Genomic DNA, 24,738 nt, shown 5'->3' with positions numbered 1-24,738 from the left:
AAGAATAGCTCCATCTAACAAAACAACTTTTATAGCTTTACTGTTGACACAAGATAAATTTCATGGCTAACCTTATATGACACAGTATGGCTGTTTCACATTCTTTCTTTTTTCCTTCACATTTAGCAGATTTTGCGGGTGGTAAAACTCCCGTGGTCGTCGTTCAAATTCATTGAAATTTCGTTCATTTGTAGTTTAGCAATTAATATAAATGTCAATTTCAAGAATGTTTTTACTCACCTTCAGCAAAAACGACGACGATTTTCCGAGTAACACACTTCGGCGCGCTCACACGGCCAGTAGTTCAACAGGAAAGTAAGGATGGCTGAAGCGAAACAGTCGTTCCGAAGCTTTGCGAGATCCCGAAGCGCAGATGTGTCGAAACACTGATCCGAAGCGTGATTCGAAACACCCATGTCACGTGACTATGACCAAACGAAGCCTCGAAGTGTTTCACTAATTGTTTCATCAGGTGTGGTCCGCCGAATCAGCGTTTGATTGGAACGGTCGGGAACAGACCACACAATCGCACATCTGTATAAAAGTGAAATAAACGCATTTTGACCTCGTGGGTTTTTGTGAGAGGAGTTTGACTTTGAGATTTTTGGTGATATAGTGACATAGTGCGATTTGATTAGTTATAGGCAATTTAGACTTACATTTAAATTTACACAACACATTGACTGAGAGGCTAGAGACAGACAGAGTATACATATAGTGACACATTAATAGATACATAGATATAAATATATATAGACAGCTAGATTAATAGATAGATACATATATAGATAGATTACAGATACATATATAAATACATATATTATAGATAGATACATATATAGATAGATTACAGATACATATATAAATACATATATTATAGATAGATACATATATAGATACATAGATTATAGATACATATCTAGATACATAGATCGATTCATATATAGATAGATAGATTTGGATAGATAGATAAAATGGAAGCTCCCCAGAAGAGATGCCGTACATCTGTGGTGTGGGAGCATTTCCATTTAGAAACCCCAAATAAAGTGAGATGTGTGTATTGTGATCGGCAGCTAGCCTACTGCAACAATACATCATCCATGATGCGCCATTTGAGGAGCACTCATCCTGCCATTTTGCAGGGTGCAGAGGATGGCATTCCCCCTGTACCTAGGCCTGCTACTGACACTGCTGGGCCATCTAAGCAAGGTATGCATTGTTTGGGATATAATTATAATTGAAATATAATTACAACCTTTTGGGACACTGTTTATAAAGTTTATAAGTTATATAAAGCACTGATTATAAACACTGGAAGGTTTCCAAATAGTGAACCAGTAGGCTATACTTTTAATAGATGTGCACTAATTGAAGCTGTATTTTTCCAATGTATTTGTCTGAAAGTATGTTTTGTCTTCTCTTTTAAAAGTCAGACAGAGGGAATTGGATGAGGCTCTTATAAACATGGTGGTGAAGGATCTGCAGCCCTTCACCATCGTGGACGATGAGGGATTCAGGGCATTTGTGAACAAGCTTGATCCAAGCTATGTCCTCCCATCCCGGAAGGTGCTTAAAATAATGGTCAGCGAAAAGTACAACAAAGCCAAGGAGAAGACAATGGAGGACCTACAAAAGGCCGAATTTGTTAGCCTTACAGCTGACATGTGGTCCTCCATTAATATGGATGGATATCTTGGTGTGACTTGCCATTACATAACACCAGAGGCAAAAATGGCAACTGTTGTACTGGGTGTAAGGAGGTTTTACCAAACCCACACAGCCCAGCATCTCATGGAGGCTAAAGCCTTGCTAATGGCTGAGTGGGTAATAACCTCCAAAGTTCAGTGCATGGTGACTGACAATGCATCTAACATGATCCTAAGTGCCCAGCTACTCCACCTTCGCCATGTCCCATGTTTTGCTCATACTTTAAATTTGATTGTGAAAAAGGCATGAAATACGCCAGAAGGCCAGAAAGATAGTGGGGTTGTTCAGATCCAGCTGCAAAGCAAAGGACAAGCTTGTGGACATGCAGAGCTTGATGGGAAGACCAACTCTGAAACTGATACAGGAGGTTGACACGAGATGGAACAGCACATTTGACATGCTACAGCGCTTGTATGACCAACGTGAACCAGTGGCTGCTGCACTTTCCAACTTAAACAATGATACTGCTCCCCTGACAAGTATTGATTATGACATTATTGAACAATCATTGTCAATACTGCAACCATTCAAACTCGCAACAACAGAGATGTCAGAGGAAAAGAGAGTGTCTGCTTCAAAGCTTATACCACTGTACAGGATGTTGCAGCACAAGCTTGCACAGAAAAAAGGAAATGCAACGCAGGAATCAACTGTTCAATTAGGTAGGCCACAATGACCATACTACCCATGTGATTGGCCATAACTGTCATATTATTGTCATTATTATAAATATGTGTTTCTCCTGTTTTGGCTCATAGGCTCACATCTGCAAGAAGGTCTGCACTCTAGATGTGGAGGTTATGAGAGTTTTAGAGCCTTGGCACTGGCTACACTGCTGGACCCAAGGTTCAAAAATGTGGCATTTGGAAATGCTGCCAAAGCCCAGGAAGCTGAAAAGCATATCACACTGGAGTGTGCTTCACTGATGCGTTCAAACACAAATCCTGGTGAGCAGTTTCAGTCTGTGTTATGTTATGTAATCTGAATCATGTAATATAATATATCCTTCATATATGCCGTCAGTTTAGGATTTGTTACTAATTGCTGTTTTAATTTTTATTCAGACCCAGAAATGTCAACATCACACCCATCATCATCATCATCACCATCACCATCAACATCAACATCAACACCAGTAGAAACACAGGACAGTTTATGGGAACTTTTTGATACTCGCATCCATCAAACCAAGATGATACACAATGCTACAGCTGATGCCACAGTGGAAGTGAAAAAATACATCAACGATGCGTATTTGCCCAGAACTCATGATCCACTAACTTACTGGAAAGAGAGAGCAGTAATCTTTCCTCATTTGTATGTCCTTGCAAAAAAATATCTTTGTATGCCATCAACAAGTGTCCCTTGTGAGAGGATTTTTTCAAAGGCTGGAGAAATTATCTGTAAAAAAAGAAGTAGGCTAAGTCCTTCCACAGCAGATAAATTAATATTTTTGAATAAAAATCTCTAAAAAAGTGAGACATTGTGGCTTGATTTCTTTTATTAATATTCATTTTTCATGACCAAAATAACATTATGCACAGTGAGGAGCCTATAGGTTACAAGCTTCACATATTAGAACATTATAATAATAAAAAAACAACACATTTTTTTAATGGCTCGTCAAGGTTGTTTCAGATCAACACCTGCAAGTGACCACTAGGTGTCACCGTTGAGACGGGTGTCGGATTGATTCGAAGCCTCGAAACAATATGGCACATTTGGTTCAACTGTTTCATTGGTTCACGAGGCCTCGATTTTGCCATCACTACAGGAAAGAAGGTGACTGAAAACGAGAAGGTATATATGGTTCTTCCGGTGGTGTTATCAATGAAAACCCAGAAACTCTGACATCAACAAAACAACAGAAGCATTTTTTACGCAACACCGCACGTCGCCTGAGGAAATCCGAAGTTGCGTCGAGCGGAACCAAGATGGCAGCCGCGACAGCGGAGATAGTCGCGTACCTAATCTCAGCAGTTTTCAGGTAAATTATGCTAAATCTATAGACCCCTTAAAAGTTTGTAAACATTCCAACGTCTCCGGGTGGGCGGGGCTTAGCTGGAGGCAAAAAGAGGTGCGGACGCAATGTTGACAAGCGTAAGCTAGCACGTTTTAGGAGGGATTTATGAAACATGAATGCAGAAGAAGGTTCGGAACTGTCCGAATATATACAGTCACTGACTCTGTGGGACCATGACAGCTATTTTTATAAACTAACTCTCGCCGATGGAAGCAGGCTGCCTGACCCTTATGCCATACGGCCACGGGACTGGCATGAAGACTTGACTGGGCTGCCGAGGGTGGAGTGGCCGGACATCTACACTTACCTCATTGAGTCACCAAGTGTTTACAGCCGAGAAAAGCTACGGGCATATAAATCCCTGGATGCCTACAACTATGTTGTTAATGGTCACGTTCAGAAATTACAATACAACAATTTACGTACAGATCTTTGTGTGGTGCGGTCAGAGGTGTTGCCTCTGCAAGAAGGGTGACATGTACCACTCTTGGGTAATCGTAAATCGGGACAACAGTACAATTTTAACGGCGAACTGCACTTGCATGTCTGGGTAAGTTTTATCCTTACAGTAAATAGACAACAATTTATAGTTTGCTGCAACCACTGTTATAAATCCCAATTAAATTTTTTTTTTAAATCATTAATGTATTACTTTTAAGGGAAAGATTTCATTGAAATTCTAATGTCTGACATTCACTATGTTATATTGAAGACTAGGGTCGTGTTGCAGTCATGCAGCAGCAGTGCTGTTTAAGGTAGAGCTGTATGTTAGGATGGGAAGAACTGAGCAGCCAGTATGCACATCAGGAGAATGTCTCTGGAAAAAAACAAAGCGTGAGGTCAAACCAGCAAGAGTTAGGGAAATCAACTTTTTAGAGGGCCAAAAGCAAGTTGACAGGAGTTCCACCAAAGGTCAAAATGATAAATTGCAGTGTTAAAGGCTTGTACCATTGTAATAAGTGAAAGTGAAATCTGTAATTATGTGTTACATGTTTTCTGACCGATGTGTTATAACAATTATTTTATCTAGTGTATGTGTTATGGTACTTCATAGTCATAAAATATTTATTTGTCATTTATCTAAAATATTTTTATTGTATCCTTCCAGAACTCACAGATGAGGATATCCTGGAACTCCGGTCGATTGCTAGGTTGATAGGACAACTTTGAATAAAATCATGGGCTATAATGACAAAAACATTCAGGTTCCAGCAGTGGTGTGGGGAAGAGAGAATGAGAATATTGCTCGCCAGTTTTACACAAACGAGATGTGTAAGTGTCATGAAAATGTGAAAGTTGGCTTTAGTGGTTTTATGGTATGACCAGATGAACCCCATCTTGGCACATCACCTGACGGCACAGTATTGTGTTCTTGTTGCGGGGACGGTGTTCTGGAGATCAAGTGCCCCTATCGATTCAGGGAAGGCCTTCAGGATGCCCATCTGACTGAAGATTTCTGCCTTGACCAAAGATTGCAGCTGAAGATAACACACCACTACTACCACCACGTTCAGCTCCACATGTAAGTCTGTAATGTCAAATATTGTGATTTTGTTGTGTGGACAACTAAGGACCTGATTATTAATAGAATCCAAAGAGATGAACATCTCTTACAGCAAACCTTGCCTATGGCGAAAGAATGTTTCTTGTCTTGCATTTTGCCAGAGCTTTTAACCCGCAGCCAAGATCCTGCATTTTAACCACAAAGATTTTGTAACCTGTGTGGAAAGCCTGAGTATGGGAAAATGATTGACTGTATGGTGTGTAAAAACTTCTTCTATTATAAATGTGTGCAAATTAAAAAAAGGTCAAAGAACTGGCACTGCAGTGAATGTAGATAAGTTCATGTATGAATGTAGATCAGGTTTATTACTCCTGATATGTTCAGACACAGGTCCTGGTTATGTCATGATTTATTTTGGTAAAGTACTAACTTCCTGGATAAGTGCCTCTTAGTTCAATAAATGTAATTTGAATATTTTGAAATGTGGCTAATAATATGAAAGAAATGTGAACCAATGATCTATGTACAGGAAAGCAACATGTAAATACAGTATACAACAAATATGTAAATAAGAAAATAAGATATGTAAATAAGAAGTGCAGAATGTCAATAAAAAAAAATTTCAATTTATTTTCAAACTACTGTTTTGCTCAATTGATAACCAATTAGATAATAGATTCATATTATAATACCTAATAAAATATATACAGATTTTGATTTGATTGACATTTATACAGCACAGTTTGTGAAATAGAATAAAGATATTAATTCTGATTAAATTTGCATTTTATATTCACAAATCAATATTCAGTTTGTAGATAAGATTTAGGTGCATTGACCAAAGAGTGAACTGCTAAACTAATCCACACAGACAATCATTTAAACAATACACACTTTTTTTTTTCTTGGGGACAACAGATTTACAAAGATTAGTAAGAGCCCCACACACAGTTACCATATCATCAAGCAAGTCAACTTGGGAGATTGGAATTATAGAGTGCAAAACCATAAAGCTTTTCCATTTGCTTATAACACGGTTAACATGTATTCGGACATGAGAGAGCTTTCTTGAGGAATGTACCTCACTAGCAGGCAACTGACTCTTTCCTTTGGTAAAACTCGGAATACGTAAAGTAGCCCCATATGCAGCAAGTTCATCTTTTATTGAAAAACCTCTGTCCGCTAAAATTTCATCCCCCAGCTCCAATTTATTCAAAAACCCTGATTCTAATGTTATTTGTTTGTCTGGGCTCTGGCTGTCAAGTCAGAAGGTCGCTCTATAAATATTTCTGTACACTCAATAATACACCGGCATCTTTTGAAATGTGTTCTTTTGCCATATTTTTGAGAACTGCACCTTTACTAGGCCATTTAATGAGAGATTTTAGAACAATAGCCATCACAGGCAGCCGGGACCTTAAAATTTTTCATACTGTGCTTTCAAAGACATTGAACCGGTAGGCAAGATCACGATTACTGAGGCCAAGTCTGAATTTCATAAGTATCAACAATAAAAGGTCCTCAATCTTGAGACTCCCTGCATGCTGTGACACAGTATGGTTTAATTTGCCCATTATCCAACTGAAGATGGTTGATGTGAGTCCAGTTAGAAACAGAAGATGTACAGCGTTGCTTTTTACTGTGTCAATTGAGAAGCGAGATTTTTGGAGTTCCTCTTTCAGTTTGGTGTTCTCCTCTTTGAGGCTATAAAAGTCTGCCCTTAAGTTATAATAGTCATTGTTAAGTTGTTCATACTTCTCACTTAGGGTGTTGTATAATGTCTTTGTGACCATGGGCTCATGGGCTTCTTTCTCTTGGCCATGAGGCATCACTGGCTCCTCATCAACTGGAACCTTTCCAACTGTGATAAAACAAAGAAGGGTATCAAAACACTCATATAAATGTTTGACATGCAAGAAAGCTGGGTGATATGTCAAATAAAGGATAAAACAATGATAGTATATGATACGCACCATGTCTTGGGGACTCCGGCTGCATTTTTTGACTCTCCCTTTTTCTTTTTCTCACCAGCCTAAAAGAAGAAATTCATATGTCAAAAACATAATTTGAAAAAAAAAAGGAAATTACAGTAGCTCATAACAATATAACAATGGTTAAGGTAGCAACACAAGGTACAAATATACAGATCTGCATATGAACAAATATAGTAATATAACATTTCTCTAGGTTGTACACAAGGATGATGTATGGACATGTAATGCACAGATGAAAATGGTAGCTATGAGATGTCATAAGGTTGTCTATTACATTAAAAGCATTATTAATAAATATAGACCCTGCAAACAAGACAGCATTCAATTTTTAAGGCTTACCTCTCCAACTTTTGACCTGGCATGACATCCTGGTGCTTATACAAAAAAACAGAAGGGACAAAATCTGGGCTTTCAGTATCCAGTGAAGCTTCTCCTATAAAAAAAAAAAGTGGGAGTTAGCATACCAATTAATTCAGTTGATCACTCAGTTCACTGACCAAACTGGTTAACTGACTAAAATATAATGACGAGTGGATAACATTACAGTAGCCTTCTTTTATTTTGTATTTATTTTTTTATTTTTTAGCTAAGCCTGGTGTAGTTCTTGTATCTTGTTCTCATTGGTAACATTTTAACCAGGTTTTACATATTTCCTAGACAACATATGAATTACTTTCGGGTGGTTTGGGGAATTTTGTCAAGGCTTATTGTCTAATGTAACCTATCACTGGGCTAACTATGATTAGCAATGTGGATTATTTTAAGATACCATTCAAATTGTGGCACACACATCTATCGCTGTATGTTTGTTTAACATTTAAGCTAGCTAGTGCGCTGAAAGCTGGCGACTTTTCACCTATAAAACAGAAACTTGCTGATTTGTACTAGATAAAACCAACACACCAGTACATATGCATAGATTATTTTACCTGATATGAAGCGTGCACTGCAAACACGAGCATTATTTAGGATCGTCTCCGTCCAGTCAGTAACATAGACTAACCATGTTCCGTACACTTTTCGCTATTCACCGCACGCCAGTGACCACTCCTCCGTTGTAGAAAGACATACAAGCTGCTTGTGTGCTCATTCTCCGGGGGAATACCTATTATACGGTCTACACTTTGATTGATGTCTTTAGGACCAATAGTTTTTGAGAAAACTGGGGAAAAGTACCACCTCCGCCAGTGTACGGAAGATGATAGGGGTTAACGGTGTTCCGTACAGGCTTATAATGATGTTCCGTACAGCGCTCATAACTTGATTTTATCGGCGAAAATTGACATGTAACTGATCAAAAGTGGACTGTTTATTTATTTTAACTGCAAGAAAACATAATTCCAATGAATATCAAAGATTATTACCTTTTTATTTGATTAAAATACAAGTTAATTGCTGCTTTAATAAAGGGCGCATGCGAGTTAGGCATGATTGTGTCGTGATATTAATTATGACATGTGAGTTAAGCATGAACCATGTGAAAGGTTAGTGAACATCATTTCCATATCTTTCTGAAGATGCAGAAGACAAGAAGGGCAAGTAATTTGCACTGATTAATAATAAAAATAAAAGGTTAACCAATGTGAAAACTTCACAAAGTAAGAGGTCTCTGCTGCCTGTCTCAGGTGAGGGTGGCGCTAAGTGGTTATCGCCCGCAATCGATGATTAAACATTCACATTTCAAAGCGTTTATTCAACAAAAGGTAATGTATTTAACAATTTGTGATAACATAATATTCATTTAATAAAGGCTGTAGTACTGTGAGAAACATAAGTGGAATAGAAATCTATTTTTTCGCTGCTCTAGTTGTCTTCCCTCCCAAGCTGAAGTTTTGAAGTAAATCTTCCCCACCGTCCATTTTCAAGCGCGGTGGGCGCAACGAGCAAACTTACTTGAATCTTACTGAAACAAACAGCAGATGGGTCTCTGTTTAGATTGGGGGTGAAAGAGAGAAAAATAAGGATGACACAGATATATAGTTTATGTACGAACTGTAATTATTTATTCTGCAATCGGCGCTTAAACGTCACCTGTACGGAACATCGTTTTGTACGGAACATGGTTAGTCTACGTTACGCCGAATTGCATTCAACCATAATTTTCTTCTTGATCTCTGTGAAGGAATGTCTGCCGGGATCCGGTTAAACTTTACTTTTGAACCAAAATTGCTGTTCCTTCTGTTCTGGCAGCCAAAAACACAACAAGACGACATTTTAAATGCAAAACCTCAAACTTTTATCGCGCTTGCTATGAGTTTTGCCTAATGTTTTGCCTCCAGCTAGAGCGGTGACGTCACAGTGACGTAGGCGATTAAGGGGTCTATAGATTGAGCTCTTGTTTATGAAGCCCTGGCCTTTTAATAAAATCTTCATGTGTATATGAGAGATTTTGATAGCTTTGTGAATGTTTTGTCAGTGTGCTACTGGAAAAGGCTGATTTACTGAATCGATGACGTCACTTACATGGAGCGTGTAATCGGCTGAAAACAAGTTCAAATGTGTTTTGATCATGATAAACAAATATTAATACAGACTGTTCTGTGATTTCAGGAGGACAGAAAGAAACTCTACAGAACAGATGTGAAGGTCCAAGATTTCAACATTTCTGAGGGAGATACTAACTTAGAAATACAGGTGAACTGAAGAAGCTCATAAAATACATTAATATGCCTTTTTCAGAATACATTTCACCAATTTTAAGAAGTCCCTGACATCAAAACGTAAGTCACACTCAACCTTAAACAAAAAATATAGATTCTGTTATTTTAAGATTATATTATTAGTAGTAGAATTTGTATATTACATATGTTATTATAATTGTTATATATTATTCTGTCTTATATCTGCATTTGACCTCTGCTCTCGCTTGTTTCCTTCTAATAAACCTGTAACTATTTAATATTGTTGTCTCTGTGTCAGATTGCTTGTTTTGTTCCTGGACTCTTCAGTGATGACGATCAGAGTCTGAGTGAACCTGCTGTCAGACCGTGAGTACCGTGGGGTTTCAGTCAGGGCCTTCAGTAAACAACTGTAAGATACCTGTACACATTTTACACATCTCTGTTACAGCTAACACAGCCCTAATAATTTACAAAGCTTTCTGCACCCCCTAATCTAAAGTGTAAACTACTCATTGGTTGTAAATGTTTACACACACACATACAACAGTGTTTCTCCTAGGTTTACACCTTCGGGGGGGTGGGGGTGACTTTGGTTGGTTGAGGAAAATTGACAGACACAAACACTTAAAGGGTTCATGGTGTTCATTTATTTCTTTTAATGGCAGCAGTGTAACAGAACAATTATTTGAACTGTACATTAACTGTTCATTAAACTAAACATGTAATTTAATCACAAAGTGTTCAGCTTTATCACTGTTTCACACATACTCCGTCTGCAGTGCGTATGCGTTGCGTATTTTTTCTGCACCCATATTAACGGATTCCAGCGTTCACTCTGCACACGGTTGTGGTCCGTCAGTGCGTTCCAGGAGCAGTGCGTCTGCAGCAGTGCAGCGATCGTTTACGTACCGAGTCTATTTTTGCCGTGCTGCAGGCTAGGCATGCCGCGATAGATGGTGTTGATGGTGTACCTGTTTTAAACCGCAACACCGGTTACATCACTTTCCCATCGTGACACTGTCCCCACTGTCGTTCTGATTTTTTTTTAAGTATTCGTTTTTTCTTAAAATATTTATTTGAATTAAGTAAGAATAATAATTATTATCATTTAGTTTGAAGAAAAGCATACACTTAATTAAAAACTGAACGCAGTTATAATGCTGCGTACCAAAGGCAGTCACATCACAGATCAGCATAACCGCTTCATCTCTTCTCCCTGTGCTGCATCTCATTGAAGAGGAATCATTGGCCCCATCGGATGAGGATGGACATCTGACAGCCAAACTTCAAGGGTTAGTTCATCGAAGAATGAAAATTATGTCATTAATGACTCACCCTCATGTCATTCCAAACCCGTAAGACCTCTGTTTATCTTTGGAACACAGTTTAAGATATTTTAGATTTAGTCCGAGAGCTCTCAGTCCCTCCATTGAAGCTGTGTGTACGCTATACTGTCAATGTCCAGAAAGGTAGGAAAAACATCATCAAAGTAGTCCATGTGACATCAGAGGGTCAGTTAGAATATTTTGAAACATCGAAAATACATTTTTGGTCCAAAAATAGCAAAAACTATTACTTTATTAAGCATTGTCTTCTCTTCCAGGTCTGTTGGGAGATTTCAAAACACTGCAGTTTAGTGCTTTCCCAAAGAAGTTCAAAATCACTCTCACTGACCTTTTCCTGGACTGTGCTCAGCTGGTGGAATGACCTCCCAATCTCAATTCGTACAGTGAGTCTTTAGTCATTTTCAAGAAACATCTAAAGACTCATCTTTTTCACCAGCACTTAACCAACTAATACTAGCACTTTTCCTTATCTTCTTGTCTTTAAATTTATTTAAAAAAAAAAAAAAAAAAAAAACCTGGCTATGTGTTCTGTACTAGACTAACTGAGACTTTTCATGGCACTTGTAATACTGTTGTTGTTCTCTTGTTGACCTGACTACTTCTATTGTTCTCATTTGTAAGTCGCTTTGGATAAAAGCGTCTGCTAAATAATTAAATGTAAATGTAAATATCCGGCTCGTGAACAAATCATTCGATTAAACGTTTGAAACTTTGCATCTCCAATAAGCATTAATCCACATATTAATCCACAATTCAATTCAAATAGTCATCAAATGGAGCATCAGAATGGACAAATTTGTTTTTAAGGGAGAAAAAAGAGATATATGGAAAATGCCAGCGAATGAACACAGACAAACAAGAACAGTCACAGTATCAGTGAAGGAGAGTGCTGGATTTTTGGTTTGTCCCACAACTCACTTAAGGAAGATCAGGCCAGAGATGGGACCAAGTCACACATGTGCAAGTCTCAAGTAAGTCCCAAGTATTTTTTTCTTGGGCAAGTCAAGTTAAGTCACAAGCTATGTCAAGTCCTGGGGCCGGTTTCACAAAGCTATTCAGACCGGTCTATAGTGTTAGACAAGTCTAAAATTTACTCATAGACTAGTCTAATGCAGGTTAGACTGTTTCACAAAGATAAAGACCGACTTAATTTAGACCAAAAAAATTTGACACCTTACCCCCAGGCTAACTTACAACCCGAAGTTGGGACGTTTTTTAAATTTGAATAAAATGAAAACTAAAGGAATTTCAAATCATATGAGCCAATATTTTATTAACAATAGAACATAGATAACGTAGCAAATGTTTAAACTGAGAAATTTTACACTTTTATCCACTTAATTAGCTCATTTAAAATTTAATGCCTGCTACAGGTCTCAAAAAAGTTGGCACGGGGGCAACAAATGGCTAAAAAAGCAAGCAGTTTTGAAAAGATTCAGCTGGGAGAACATCTAATGATTAATTAAGTTAATTGATATCAGGTCTGTAACATGATTAGCTATAAAAGCTTTGTCTTAGAGAAGCAGAGTCTCTCAGAAGTAAAGCTGGGCAGAGGCTCTCCAATCTGTGAAAGACTGTGTAAAAAAATTGTGGAAAACTTTAAAAACAAAGTTCCTCAACGTCAAATTGCAAAGGCTTTGCAAATCACATCATCTACAGTGCATAACATCATCAAAAGATTCAGAGAAACTGGAGAAATCTCTGTGCCTAAGGGACAAGGCCGGAGACCTTTATTGGATGCCCGTGGTCTTCGGGCTCTCAGGCGACACTGCATCACTCATTGGCATGATTGTGTCAATGACATTACTAAATGGGCCCAGGAATACTTTCAGAAACCACTGTTGGTAAACACAATCCGCCGTGCCATCAGCAGATGCCAACTAAAGCTCTATCATGCAAAAAGGAAGCCATATGTGAACATGGTCCAGAAGCACCGTCGTGTCCTGTGGGCCAAGGCTCATTTAAAATGGACTATTTCAAAGTGGAATAGTGTTTTATGGTCAGACGAGTCCAAATTTGACATTCTTGTTGGAAATCACGGACGCCGTGTCCTCCGGGCTAAAGAGGAGGGAGACCTTCCAGCATGTTATCAGCGTTCAGTTCAAAAGCCAGCATCTCTGGTGGTATGGGGGTGCATAAGTGCATACGGTATGGGCAGCTTGCATGTTTTGGAAGGCTCTGTGAATGCTGAAAGGTATATAAAGGTTTTAGAGCAACATATGCTTCCCTCCAAACAACGTCTATTTCAGGGAAGGCCTTGTTTATTTCAGCAGGACAATGCAAAACCACATACTGCAGCTATAACAACAGCATGGCTTCGTCGTAGAAGAGTCCGGGTGCTAACCTGGCCTGCCTGCAGTCCAGATCTTTCACCTTTAGAGAACATTTGGCGCATCATTAAACGAAAAATACGTCAAAGACGACCACGAACTCTTCAGCAGCTGGAAATCTATATAAGGCAATAATGGGACCAAATTCCAACAGCAAAACTCCAGCAACTCATAGCCTCAATGCCCAGATGTCTTCAAACTGTTTTGAAAAGAAAAGGAGATGCTACACCATGGTAAACATGCCCCGTCCCAACTATTTTGAGACCTGTAGCAGAAATCACAATTGAAATGACCTCATTTTGTGCATAAAATTGTAAACTTTCTCAGTTTAAACATTTGCTATGTTATCTATGTTCTATTGTGAATAAAATATTGGCTCATGTGATTTGAAAGTCTTTTAGTTTTCATTTTATTCAAATTTAAAAAACGTCCCAACTTTTCCGGAATTCGGGTTGTAGGTCTAAGACTCTGTTACTTTGGCAACCAGCAGAAACAAACAGCCAAAAGAAAAGGGAAAATGGCTCATAATTTGTGGTTTGCTGACGACGTTATGGAGAGAGCTATGAGAAGGAAAAGGGTTTTTAGGGACCGCAGTAACCTACTGGAAATTTATAATAATGAGGACTTCATCAGTCGGTTTCGTTTGCCCAAAGAAGCTATACTGAGTCTGACAGATGAATTTGCTGAAGTACTGAGCCCTGCCACTTCAAGAAGCCACAGTATCCCAGCAGTGCTACAGGTTTGCACTGCTTTGAGATTTTATGCTACAGGAAGTTTTCTGAATACTGTTGGTGACACAGTGGGTCTCAGCAAAGCTTCTGTGTCACGGGTGGTATACAGGATATCAAGGGCACTTTCAAATAAGATCCCTCAGTTCCCAAACCAAATGGCTAAGCTGAACAAACTCAAAAGAGGGTTCTTCAGCATACCAAGATTTCCCAATGTTGTTGGAGCAATTGATGGGACACATGTCAGAATCCAGGCTCCACCTGCTCATGAACATTTGTTTGTCAATAGAAAAGGACATCACAGCCTAAACATTCAGGCTGTTTGTGATTCTGATCTCCGGTTCCTCAACTGTGTGGCCCGCTGGCCTGGATCACTTCATGACTCTCGAATTCTGCAAAATTCTCAACTCTGTCTAGCATTTGAGCAAGGCATTATCGATGGGGTCCTGTTGGGGGACTCGGGCTACCCTCTAAAACCTTGGCTCCTTACTCCCTTCCTGAATCCTACTACACTTGCACAGAGAAACTACAACACAGCACACTGTTCAACTCGTAACACTGTAGAGCGGGCATTTGGTGTACTGAAGAGGCGTTTTCATTGTCTACATGGGGAATTGCAAATGGCACCTGACAGAGTGTGTAACATCATCTGTGCGACTGTAGTGCTGCATAACATAGCGAGGTAGGCCTACCTGAAAACAAAATCTACATTGCCATCCATTTTCAATAGGCCTAATTGAATTACTATTTACCACATGCTTCAACTATAATCCAAATTATTTATTTCATTAATCATTAGGGATCTCCGGCTACCTGAGCCTGAAGGTGAGGATATCAGAGATGACAATCTCAGTGAACTGGAGGACAGAGAAGATTTAGAGGAGCAGAATGGAACTGGTCGATATGTGCGTCAGATGTACGTTGACAGGATTTTCAATGTCTGAAACAACAACAAAAATCATGTTGCCTGTCTTTACCTATTGGGCTTAAATGAGTAGCAAACAACTTAATAAATATATAAATATATTTTTTTAAGGTTTCTCAAGTGACATACTTTTCATTCAATAAATTACACTACATTCAAGTCTCATTTCATTCATATCAAAATCCTCAAGGTTATTAAAAGTACAACTTACTATACAAACTGTAAAACTATTAACTCACAAAACAAGTGATATACTGTTCATTCAATAAATTATTCTATAAATTACATTTGCGTCTCATTTCATTCATTTCAAAATCCTCAAGGTTATTAAAAGTACAACTTACTATACAAACTGTAAAACTATTAACTCACAAAACAAGTGACATACTGTTCATTCAATAAATTATTCAATAAATTAGTAGGCTACTCAAGATATTCACGACTCCAGCAACTGTTTGTGAAACTCTAATTTTAATTTATCTCTCTTAAGATGTAAAACTTCAATCTTTAGCAGCAATTTCCTCTCTTCCAGTTGAAGATTCCTGTATTGTTTGTCTAGCACCATTGACATGGTTGTTCCTCTCGACACCGATGTGCAAACCATGGGACCAGCAGCTGTAGCTGATGCTGACGCTGACTCAGACTCTTCATCTCCTGTCCCCTCACGTCTCTCAGCCGGCTCCTTCACCACTGCCTCACTTCGGTCCCAATTCAAAGACAGGGTCACTAAAAAAATAAGTACATAACATTTTATTACTTGTAGGTTCCTTGTATTATAGACTGAGTCATTACGTTGTTCACGTTGATTTGCTGGCTAGCAAGCTTACCGGTTCACATTAGCATACATTATTACCGGTTCATATTAGCATACATCATCAACTTGACTTTATAAGCATAAAATCAACGGCAATAAAGCAAAAGGAAAAACCAAACTGATTTATTTATAACAATCACCCGCTGTTACCTCTATTCTCATCTTGACTGTCTGGCTCTTCCTCTTGATGTGGCGGCGGGGTGCTGCTGTCAGTGGCTGAGGGAACTCCGCCGGTTACGTCAGTGTTGACGGCGCCACACACTCCACTTTCCCGTCCTCCGCTTATCCCCCAGAACATAGGCGACTGTCCACCATATATATTCATCACCATTTCAGTGGTGTTTTTAAGTTTCCCTTGGGGTCCTCCTCCCGTTTTTGGATATTTCCTCTTAAATATTTCCTTTTTGGCATCTTGAACCATGTTTTTGTATCTTTTCTGTACGTCTTTAACACTCCGCTCAACAGTCGGATTAATGCTGTTTACTGTCGCGGCAATCTTTTCCAAATTAAACATTTCTTCTTGTCACTACATTTCCCTAGTAAAATGTCCTTGTAACTATTATACTCCTCCAACAAACACATTTTCTGCTGGGGTAAACTGCACTGACCGGTTAAATGCGCTTACTCGATCCGCCATGTTTTTTGTTTTGAAAAGTGTCTTATTTTACCCAGAATGCACTGCAGTGTAGTCCTACTTAAGATAGTCAGAGTCTTAAGTGCTTTGTGCAATGGTCTGAATTAGATGTCTTTCTGAAGTCTGATTATCAACTATATCCAAGTCATAGTCAAAGTCTATCTTTGTGAAACCGGCCCCTGTAGTAGGTCAAGTCAAGTCCAAGTCAAGTCACCTTTTTTACTGTAATTTTACCTGCAGAATCTGATCTTAATAAAGTGAAAAGACAAGATATAAGTACGGAGCCCCTCTGGTCCCACTTTGTCAAAACAACAATACAAAACTGGGACACAAATAACGCTGGGAGGAATGCACTGTCCAAGATGGAGGTGAGGAGTGATGAATCCGGAAGGCGGAGGTGAGTTGGCAGCAGGAGAGGGTGACACAGGAACTGCGGGGAAGCGAGCCGAAGGTAAGTTGTGTTGCTTGATGGTGGTTGCGAAGAGTGGACGTGGTTCCGGGAAAGACACAGACATCCAACGCAGAAACACACAAGAAAGCAAGGCATGGGTTACAAACAGGAAACAATGCTCTCACGAACACAAGACGCTAGACAAGCCATTATATAGGGATGAGTAATGAGTGACAGCTCGGTTTGCCAACCGTGACGGATAGTAACTCGTGGCCTCAAGATATTATCTTGTGGCCTCAAGATACTAACTCGTGGCCTCAAGACAGTAACTCGTGGCCTCAAGATATGTAACTCGTGGCCTCAAGATACTAACTCGTGGCCTCAAGATAGTGAAGTGTCTGACACATGGAGCCTTTGTTATTAAACTGGACCCTGTACTGTAGTGCAATGTAATACTATACATTCTGTGCAACATTTTCCTGTTTTAATATGCAGTGTAATATAGTTTGCTGCAGTTCTGCTTCTATTTATTTACTAGTACTGTTAATCACTATCAATTCTATTCTGTTAATACAGTACTGTAAATCTTGTAGGCTGAAAATCCATAGTCCTTTATAATTCTTCTTCATATTATATTGCATATATTTATACTTTTTGCATGTATATAGGCTACTTGTTTATTTACCAACTTCTATTATTATTTATATTCCTTTAAATGTCTTGATGTGCACATCAACTGTGACACAAGAATTGTCCCCCGGGTTATCAATATCAATAAAGATCAATAAATTATTTGTGATTCTGATTTTAAGTCTACAGTAGTGTGCAGACTGGTTCATTAATTATTGAAGTGTTTCACATTTTGGAAAAGCATGTCCGTGTAGCCTACGATAAAACGTCAGCAGAGGGCGTTCTAGGATTAGGTCACGGTACCTCCGTCTGGCTGTATGTATTTATGTGTATTTCCCAGCCAGTACTTGTGACGCCACATGCAAAGTATGAATTAATAGGATCTTGCCAGGACGTTGCCAGTTTTAATATACAAAAGTTGGTGTTTTGAGGTGTAAACAATCGTCGCCTGCATGCCAAATAGTTGTTGTGCGATTTTGTCAGCGTTTGTTGCCCGCTAGGTATCCATGGTAGTCACGGGACTGCAAAGTATGAATTGCGTGTTTACGTTAATCATAACAACAAAGTTGTCAGGCGTCTATGTCATCTGAGGAGATTTACGTTACAAAGATTAACCGAGTGTTGTATTATGTATCATTGCAATTACTTGGTGTTGTTTAACTCAGAAACATATGCTATAAAATATGAAGCAGAATTATAAAGGACTATGGATATGCAGCCTACAAGATTTACATTACTGTATTAACAGAATAGAATTGATTGTGATGAACAGTACTAGTAAATAGAAGCAGAACTGCAGCAAACTAGATTACACTGAATATTAATACAGAGAATATTGCACAGAATGTGAAGTATTACATTGCACTACAGTACAGGGTCCAGTTTAAATTAAAATTAAATGTATGCATTTAGCCAACGCTACTTACAGTCCATTCAGGATATCAATTTTTACATATCATGTGTTCCCGGGGAATCGAACTCCCAACCTTGCGCTTGATAAGGCCACAAGTTAGTGTCTTGAGGCCACGAGTTAGTATCTTGAGGCCACGAGTTAGTATCTTGAGGCCACGAGTTAGTATCTTGAGGCCACAAGTTAGTGTCTTGAGGCCACGAGTTACTATCTTGAGGCCACGAGTTACTATCTTGAGGCCACGAGTTAGAATCTCGAGGCCACGAGTTACTATCTTGAGGCCATGAGTTACTATCTTGAGGCCACGAGTTAGTATCTTGAGGCCACGAGTTAGTATCTTGAGGCCACGAGTTACTATCTTGAGGCCACGAGTTACTATCTTGAGGCCACGAGTTAGTATCTTGAGGCCACGAGTTAGAATCTTGAGGCCACGAGTTACTATCTTGAGGCCACGAGTTAGTATCTTGAGGCCACGAGATAGTTATAATTTTTTTTTTTTTGACAAAGTGGGACCAGAGGGGCTCCGTATATAAGTAACTGTCAGTAAATGAAAATAATTTGGATTTGCATTGTAAATACTCGTGTTCAATGAATTACATCATGGAATCAAACAAAATTCTAACTTCATAAAATTATTAATTTTTCACTTCTGCCAACAGAATTTGAAATGTTTTAAACTGTCCACATTGAGTACATAAAACAAATAACAGCTTAACATCCAACAGATTCCTCTCTGAACACCTCTCTCTCTCTCTCTCAAACACAGTTTACATCCAACATTAAACTTTGTTACATTTCTACTCTCTCTCACTCTCTCTCCCTCTTTCTCACACATACACACACTCACTCTCAGACACACTCACTCTCGCTCTCTCTCACACACTCACTCTCGCACTCTCTCTCTCACACACACACTAGAGGTCTTCACGGGTCCAAAAATTTGTGCCCGAACCCGAAAGAGATCTGTAATGTACTACACAGAACCGACCCGGACTATTATTTCAAAAGCTGGACCCGGACCCGTGTAGACCAGAGAAATGCCTACCCCCCAGCCAACATATCCATGTGGGCCCCACATGGGATTTATCTGGGCTATGTGGGTGTCAACTGGGCATGGGCTCAGAGTGGGCACTTTGATGGGCTGAATGTGGGCCCCAGCTTGGATACAGTTATGGGCCCCAGTTAGGCTGCCCATTATATTTTATTTGTGGATCCCAGATGGGCCACATTTGGGCTATATTAGGATATATTTATAGTTATATAATTTTTTTAGTTTTTTTTTTTTTTCAGATTATTTCTTTTTATGCAGTTATGGGTAGCTATAACCCTAACAAATTGATTTAATTGTATGTATTTCACGTTTTATATCATTTAGGGTTATATCATAATTTAACAATACAAGATTATTTATTTTATGAATAATCCTATTTTATTTTATTAATAAGTATCTCAAAGGGTTTTTTCTTCTTATAATCTAAAAGCACTTGTGTTATGCGGTCAATGAGTCATGCGATGATTGGTGCGGCTGTCTTCCCGCCCCTTCTCATTCAAAAAAAAAAAACAACGGTTGCAACTCGCCACTTCAACACGGTCTGCGCCTGAGTGTCAATGGATAAACTTTCTAAACTATCAAGGTAATATAATTATATTTCACTTTATATTAGCCGAATTACTTCTGCTGTTATATAATTGGATGTTCATATTTTTTTAAAATATTAGAAAATACAGTAATGGCAGTCACTAATGAAACTTAACGAAGCCAGTCGGGATTGAACTGTCGTAGCTGAAGGGTTAACGTTAACATTGTATAAAAAATTTTAATGTTGGCAACGGAAACGTAGGATGTTTTATTTATACATTCATGGGGCAGAGGCTTAAAACAAGTTTCAATGCTTTTGAATGTTTCTGCGTATAACGCAAACGCCAATATAGCATTTTCACTTCCATAAAAACGCTTTTGATGTAAGCGCATTCAGGCACGTCTGCTTAATTGATAAAACAAACGAGAAGACTCCAGGTGTTTTAAAGACAGTTACTTTATTTGGTCACCAAACGGGCCTTGATGTTGGCTGCGTCCGAAATCGCATACTTCTCTACTATATAGTATGGAAAAGCAGTATGCGACAAATTAGTATGTTTGAATCTTTTGCGTTCATAAAAGAGAAGGCAGATTTCAATAACTCTCGCGAGATTCAGTTGTACGTATACTTAATTTGCATTCTAATATGCCTACTCACCTACTATATAGTAGGGAAAAAAGAGTATGTGAAGAAAGAAGTACGTTCGAAACCTTGAACCACAAAACAGTAGGTGAGAAATCCCCGGATGTCCTACTGCTTCAGTGAAGATTCTGAAGGGTTCATCGATGGATACTTTTCAATCCCAGAATGCCACGCGAAAGGGATAAATCGTCATCGAACGTGAAGGAGAGCAGCGTAGAGGGTGTTTACAAAGGTGAGTATTATAAAACAAAACACGGTTCCCATGTGATAAAATCGTATTTGTTGAGCTACTGTAGAGTAAACTGTTGATTTGTTAAGGTGTAAAGACGTTAGCCAGTAACATTATAGTATATTTGTAAGAAAAAACAACAACAACAAAACATGTTTTATCATGTAAAGTGAACAGCGGATCTCCAGTAAGCACATTTACGTCTCCAAAGTGGATTTGCATGAACCATATACATCTTAAAGACGATTAAATGTCTGTTTAATGAGACAGAGAAATGTTCTAAGAGGATTGCAAAAGAGCAAATCACATGAACAGACGTCTGAGTGAGAGATGTGTGTGTTATGTAGAATCAACTGTCTACATTGCTTTAGATGACTGTAAGTAATGTAAATAAATAAATCTACATTAAGTAAACATAAGTTCTCTATTTCATTTGACCATTAGTATTGTTGATAAATTGTGGAGCTCTTGTGTTGGATAAAGTGAGTGAACACATCCGCATCTAGCTCAACATGTAAATGCAGTATATCACAGATAAATCACAGAGGAGACTGACTCTTGTCTGGATGTTACAGCGACAGATGAGACACACGTGTGTTTATCTGCTGTAGAGTAACTGATGAAGGAATGCTGCCATCAAAGACTCAGTGAGTACACTACAGTCATCAATAAAACATATTTTAAATCTTAAGTTGTAGTTTATTAATAAACAGTTATTACAACATTTTTTTTTATTCTTGTTTGCTGTACATTTGATGCAGATCTTTTGTGGTGGAGCAGGTGACAGCAGCATCTGTGGAAAAAACCTGAAACCAAAATCTAAAGTAAGATCATTCTGTTACTTCTAATACAGAAATGAAATGACACTGTGCTGTTAAAATGACTGCTTTTGTTTTGTGTTTGTGCATCTTTAGAGGATCTGAAATGTCTGCAGACAGCTGTGTGCTCTGAGGATGGAAAAGATGGAGTGTCATGGATGAAATGCTCCATCACTCCATCTCCTCTTGTTTTCTCATCAGGACCAAATGCTGCTGTGGTTTCTTCATCTTCAGTGAGCCCAGAGCCAGTGAGAATATCTAGAAGACACTGAGGATGTGATTTTGGTCAAGTTTGTTCTGCTGGTTTCTGTTCATACAACATCAGTCAATAAAACCTGAGTTTCAGAAGCTTCTAAAGTGTCATCAAATAATGTCACGAAGAATCTGAAAGTCAGGCTCCATTGACTGATACTGTATGAACACAAACCAGCAGGAGAAACTTGACCAAAATCACCTTTTATGTTCAGGCAAAGGATTGAACAGAATGGAGGCAAGTCATTAATGACTGAATTTATATGTTTAGATGACCTGAACCTTTAAAACCCAAAATAGAAACTGTATTAAATGTATGCATGCATTAATATTATAGTAGAACATTGAAGAAAAAAGCTTTAAGAAATAAGCAGCTTTATTGAGCATTTTTCTGCCCAACACACATAAAAGCATTCAGAAAATTCACATTTACATGTATTAATTGGCCAGACACTTTTATCTGAAGTGACTTACAGTGCTGTTATTACAGGACCTCAATCCCTCTGGAGTCACCTGGAGTAAGGTGACACACTGGTGGAGATTGATCCAGCAACCTTCTGCTGACCAGTCCAGTTAACTACACCACAGAAATAATGAAGCTATAGCAAATTAACATGCAATTGTAAAAATATAAAATTAAATTCACCAATAAATAGAATGCTGACAATATGATATAAAGTGTTTTACTCTGTGTAAATGTTTTCCAGGTAGTCATGCTCATGGTGAGCAGACACAGATGTTTGGAGCAGACACAGCAGCAGTCAGATTGTCCCGCACATGTTCTCCTGCTCTTGTTCAGGGTCTTCATCATGGTGTTCCTGATCCTCTCTGTGCACTCAGACAAGGACTCGATGTCCCTCTCATCATGATCAGATTCAGTCTGACTGCAGCAGTGAGGGACCTGATTCACCGGCGGTAAACATTCAAAAACAGAACAATGTCTGAATAAAGTTTTGTTTTATGTGTTGTTGACTTTGTATTTTATGTATTGTGACGGTTACTTTTATTTATTATTTTACTTGTTTATAAATGTCTCCTGTTGTTGTCAGTAAATAAAATATAGCCTAATTTTTTCATTAACACATGCATTCATTCATTACTTGACTGAATATTTAGATGTATTCATCTTGGCTGCATTTGTCTAGTGTGAAGTTATGCATAGATATGGAAAAAAAAACGAATTTAGATATGGAAAAAAAAACGAATTACAATTTGTTTTACAAAAAATATATATAATTATTAGTCACCATTTATCATTATTATTGTTGATAAGTAGATAAATTTCTAAGAAGTAATACTTAAATTTTTCAAGTGTAAAATCAACATTCTTCTCCAAAGGCGAGATCTTCAAGCAGCTGATCAACGTCTTATTTGTGCAGATATTACAAATACTGCAAAAGCTGAGGAAAACCGTACGAGGTAGGGTTGTGGAGTTATTGATGCTATGAAGGGTTTTCAAGGATTAAACTGTGGGTCATTTCAATAGAGCTCAAACATAAAAACAACACAAATATATTGGTTAAGCTACAATAATAATAAAAGGGCATTTGTGTATTCAACAAGACCACAAAAAGGAGCAAATTGCATCAACATCAAAATATTTAGATAGTAAATATTAAACTTGTGGCAGTCAGTCATATATTTGAAGTTGTTGCGCTTGTTATAACGTCATAGGTCACATGATAACGTAAACATGGCGGACCGCATTCATACTCAACGAGATTTGGCTGTAGAGTACGTACTCTTTTAGCGCTCGTTAAGTAAGTACTTATTGAAATTATGTACCTACTCGTTAAGTATGCGATTTCGGACGCAGCCCATGACTCCTTTAAGTGTTTGTGTCTCAATTTTCCTCAACCAACCAAAGTCACCCCCCCCCCCCCAAAGCTGTAAACCTAGGGGAAACACTGTGTGTGTGTATATATATATATTTAAACATTTCAAGAGTTCATACTGGAGAGAAACCATTCACTTGTGATCAGTGCGGGAAGAGTTTCAAACAATCAGCAAACCTTAATATACACATGAACATCCGCACTGCAGAGAAGCAGAACGCATGTAATCAATGCGGTAAAATGTTTTTATGGGCTTCACTTCTGAAGAAACACTTGAAAGTTCATGCAAAGGAGAAACCACATCCATGTAATTTGTGTGGTAAGAGTTTTTTTGCATCTACAAAGTTTGAAAGTACATCAGAAAATACATACAGGTGAAAGAGAGTACATGTGCTTTGAGTGTGAAAAGACTTTTAGTTCAGCAAACAGTTTAAAACTACATGAAAGGATCCACACTGGAGAGAAACCTTACAAGTGTTCACACTGAAAAGAGATTCAGTCAGCCAGTATATATAAAAAGACATGAAAGGATCCACACTGGAGAGAAACTTTGTGTTCACACTGTGACGAGAGATTCAGGGACTTAAAACACATGAGAGGCTTGCGTGAATTTGTGACATCTAGTTCCAGATGGACACATAACACAAGGATGTAGTTTAGACAAGCTAAACCTGTTAAATATTGTGGATTTTGTTAATTCTTTCATAAGGTTACATCTTATCATTATCATGTGTTTTCATTTATCTTAATTTCCATTTTCCAATGGAAAATTTCCATTTTCAATGAAATATCTGACTAATAGAATTGATTGTTTTTCTCCTCCAA

General features: G+C 38.3%; 3 protein-coding genes across 3 annotated transcripts in view; 1 reads left to right on the top strand and 2 right to left on the bottom strand.

Moving 5' to 3' along the window:
* Positions 1-24,738, bottom strand: part of LOC132150053 (zinc finger protein 664-like) — a 549,937-nt gene that overhangs the window by 122,532 nt on the left and 402,667 nt on the right. The window lies entirely within an intron of this gene.
* Positions 1-24,738, bottom strand: part of LOC132147404 (gastrula zinc finger protein XlCGF26.1-like) — a 384,485-nt gene that overhangs the window by 40,701 nt on the left and 319,046 nt on the right. The gene's annotated exons all lie outside the window — the stretch shown is intronic.
* LOC132150779 (putative nuclease HARBI1) lies at positions 14,021-15,402 on the top strand. Its single transcript, XM_059559285.1, has 2 exons — positions 14,021-14,935; positions 15,053-15,402. The coding sequence occupies exons 1-2, from the start codon at positions 14,043-14,045 to the stop codon at positions 15,195-15,197; spliced, it is 1,038 nt and encodes a 345-aa protein (XP_059415268.1). The 5' UTR covers positions 14,021-14,042; the 3' UTR covers positions 15,198-15,402.

Source organism: Carassius carassius, chromosome 1, assembly GCF_963082965.1.
Source record: "Carassius carassius chromosome 1, fCarCar2.1, whole genome shotgun sequence".
Lineage (NCBI taxonomy): Eukaryota > Metazoa > Chordata > Actinopteri > Cypriniformes > Cyprinidae > Carassius > Carassius carassius.
This window is presented reverse-complemented; position numbering and strand designations above follow the sequence as displayed.

Bases quoted from the DNA above. Each gene is read 5' to 3' on its own strand.
- LOC132150779 (XM_059559285.1), top strand. From the start codon at position 14,043: ATGGCTCATAATTTGTGGTTTGCTGACGACGTTATGGAGAGAGCTATG. The intron at 14,936-15,052 runs GTAGGCCTACCT...ATTAATCATTAG, and splicing joins GTGCTGCATAACATAGCGAG to GGATCTCCGGCTACCTGAGC.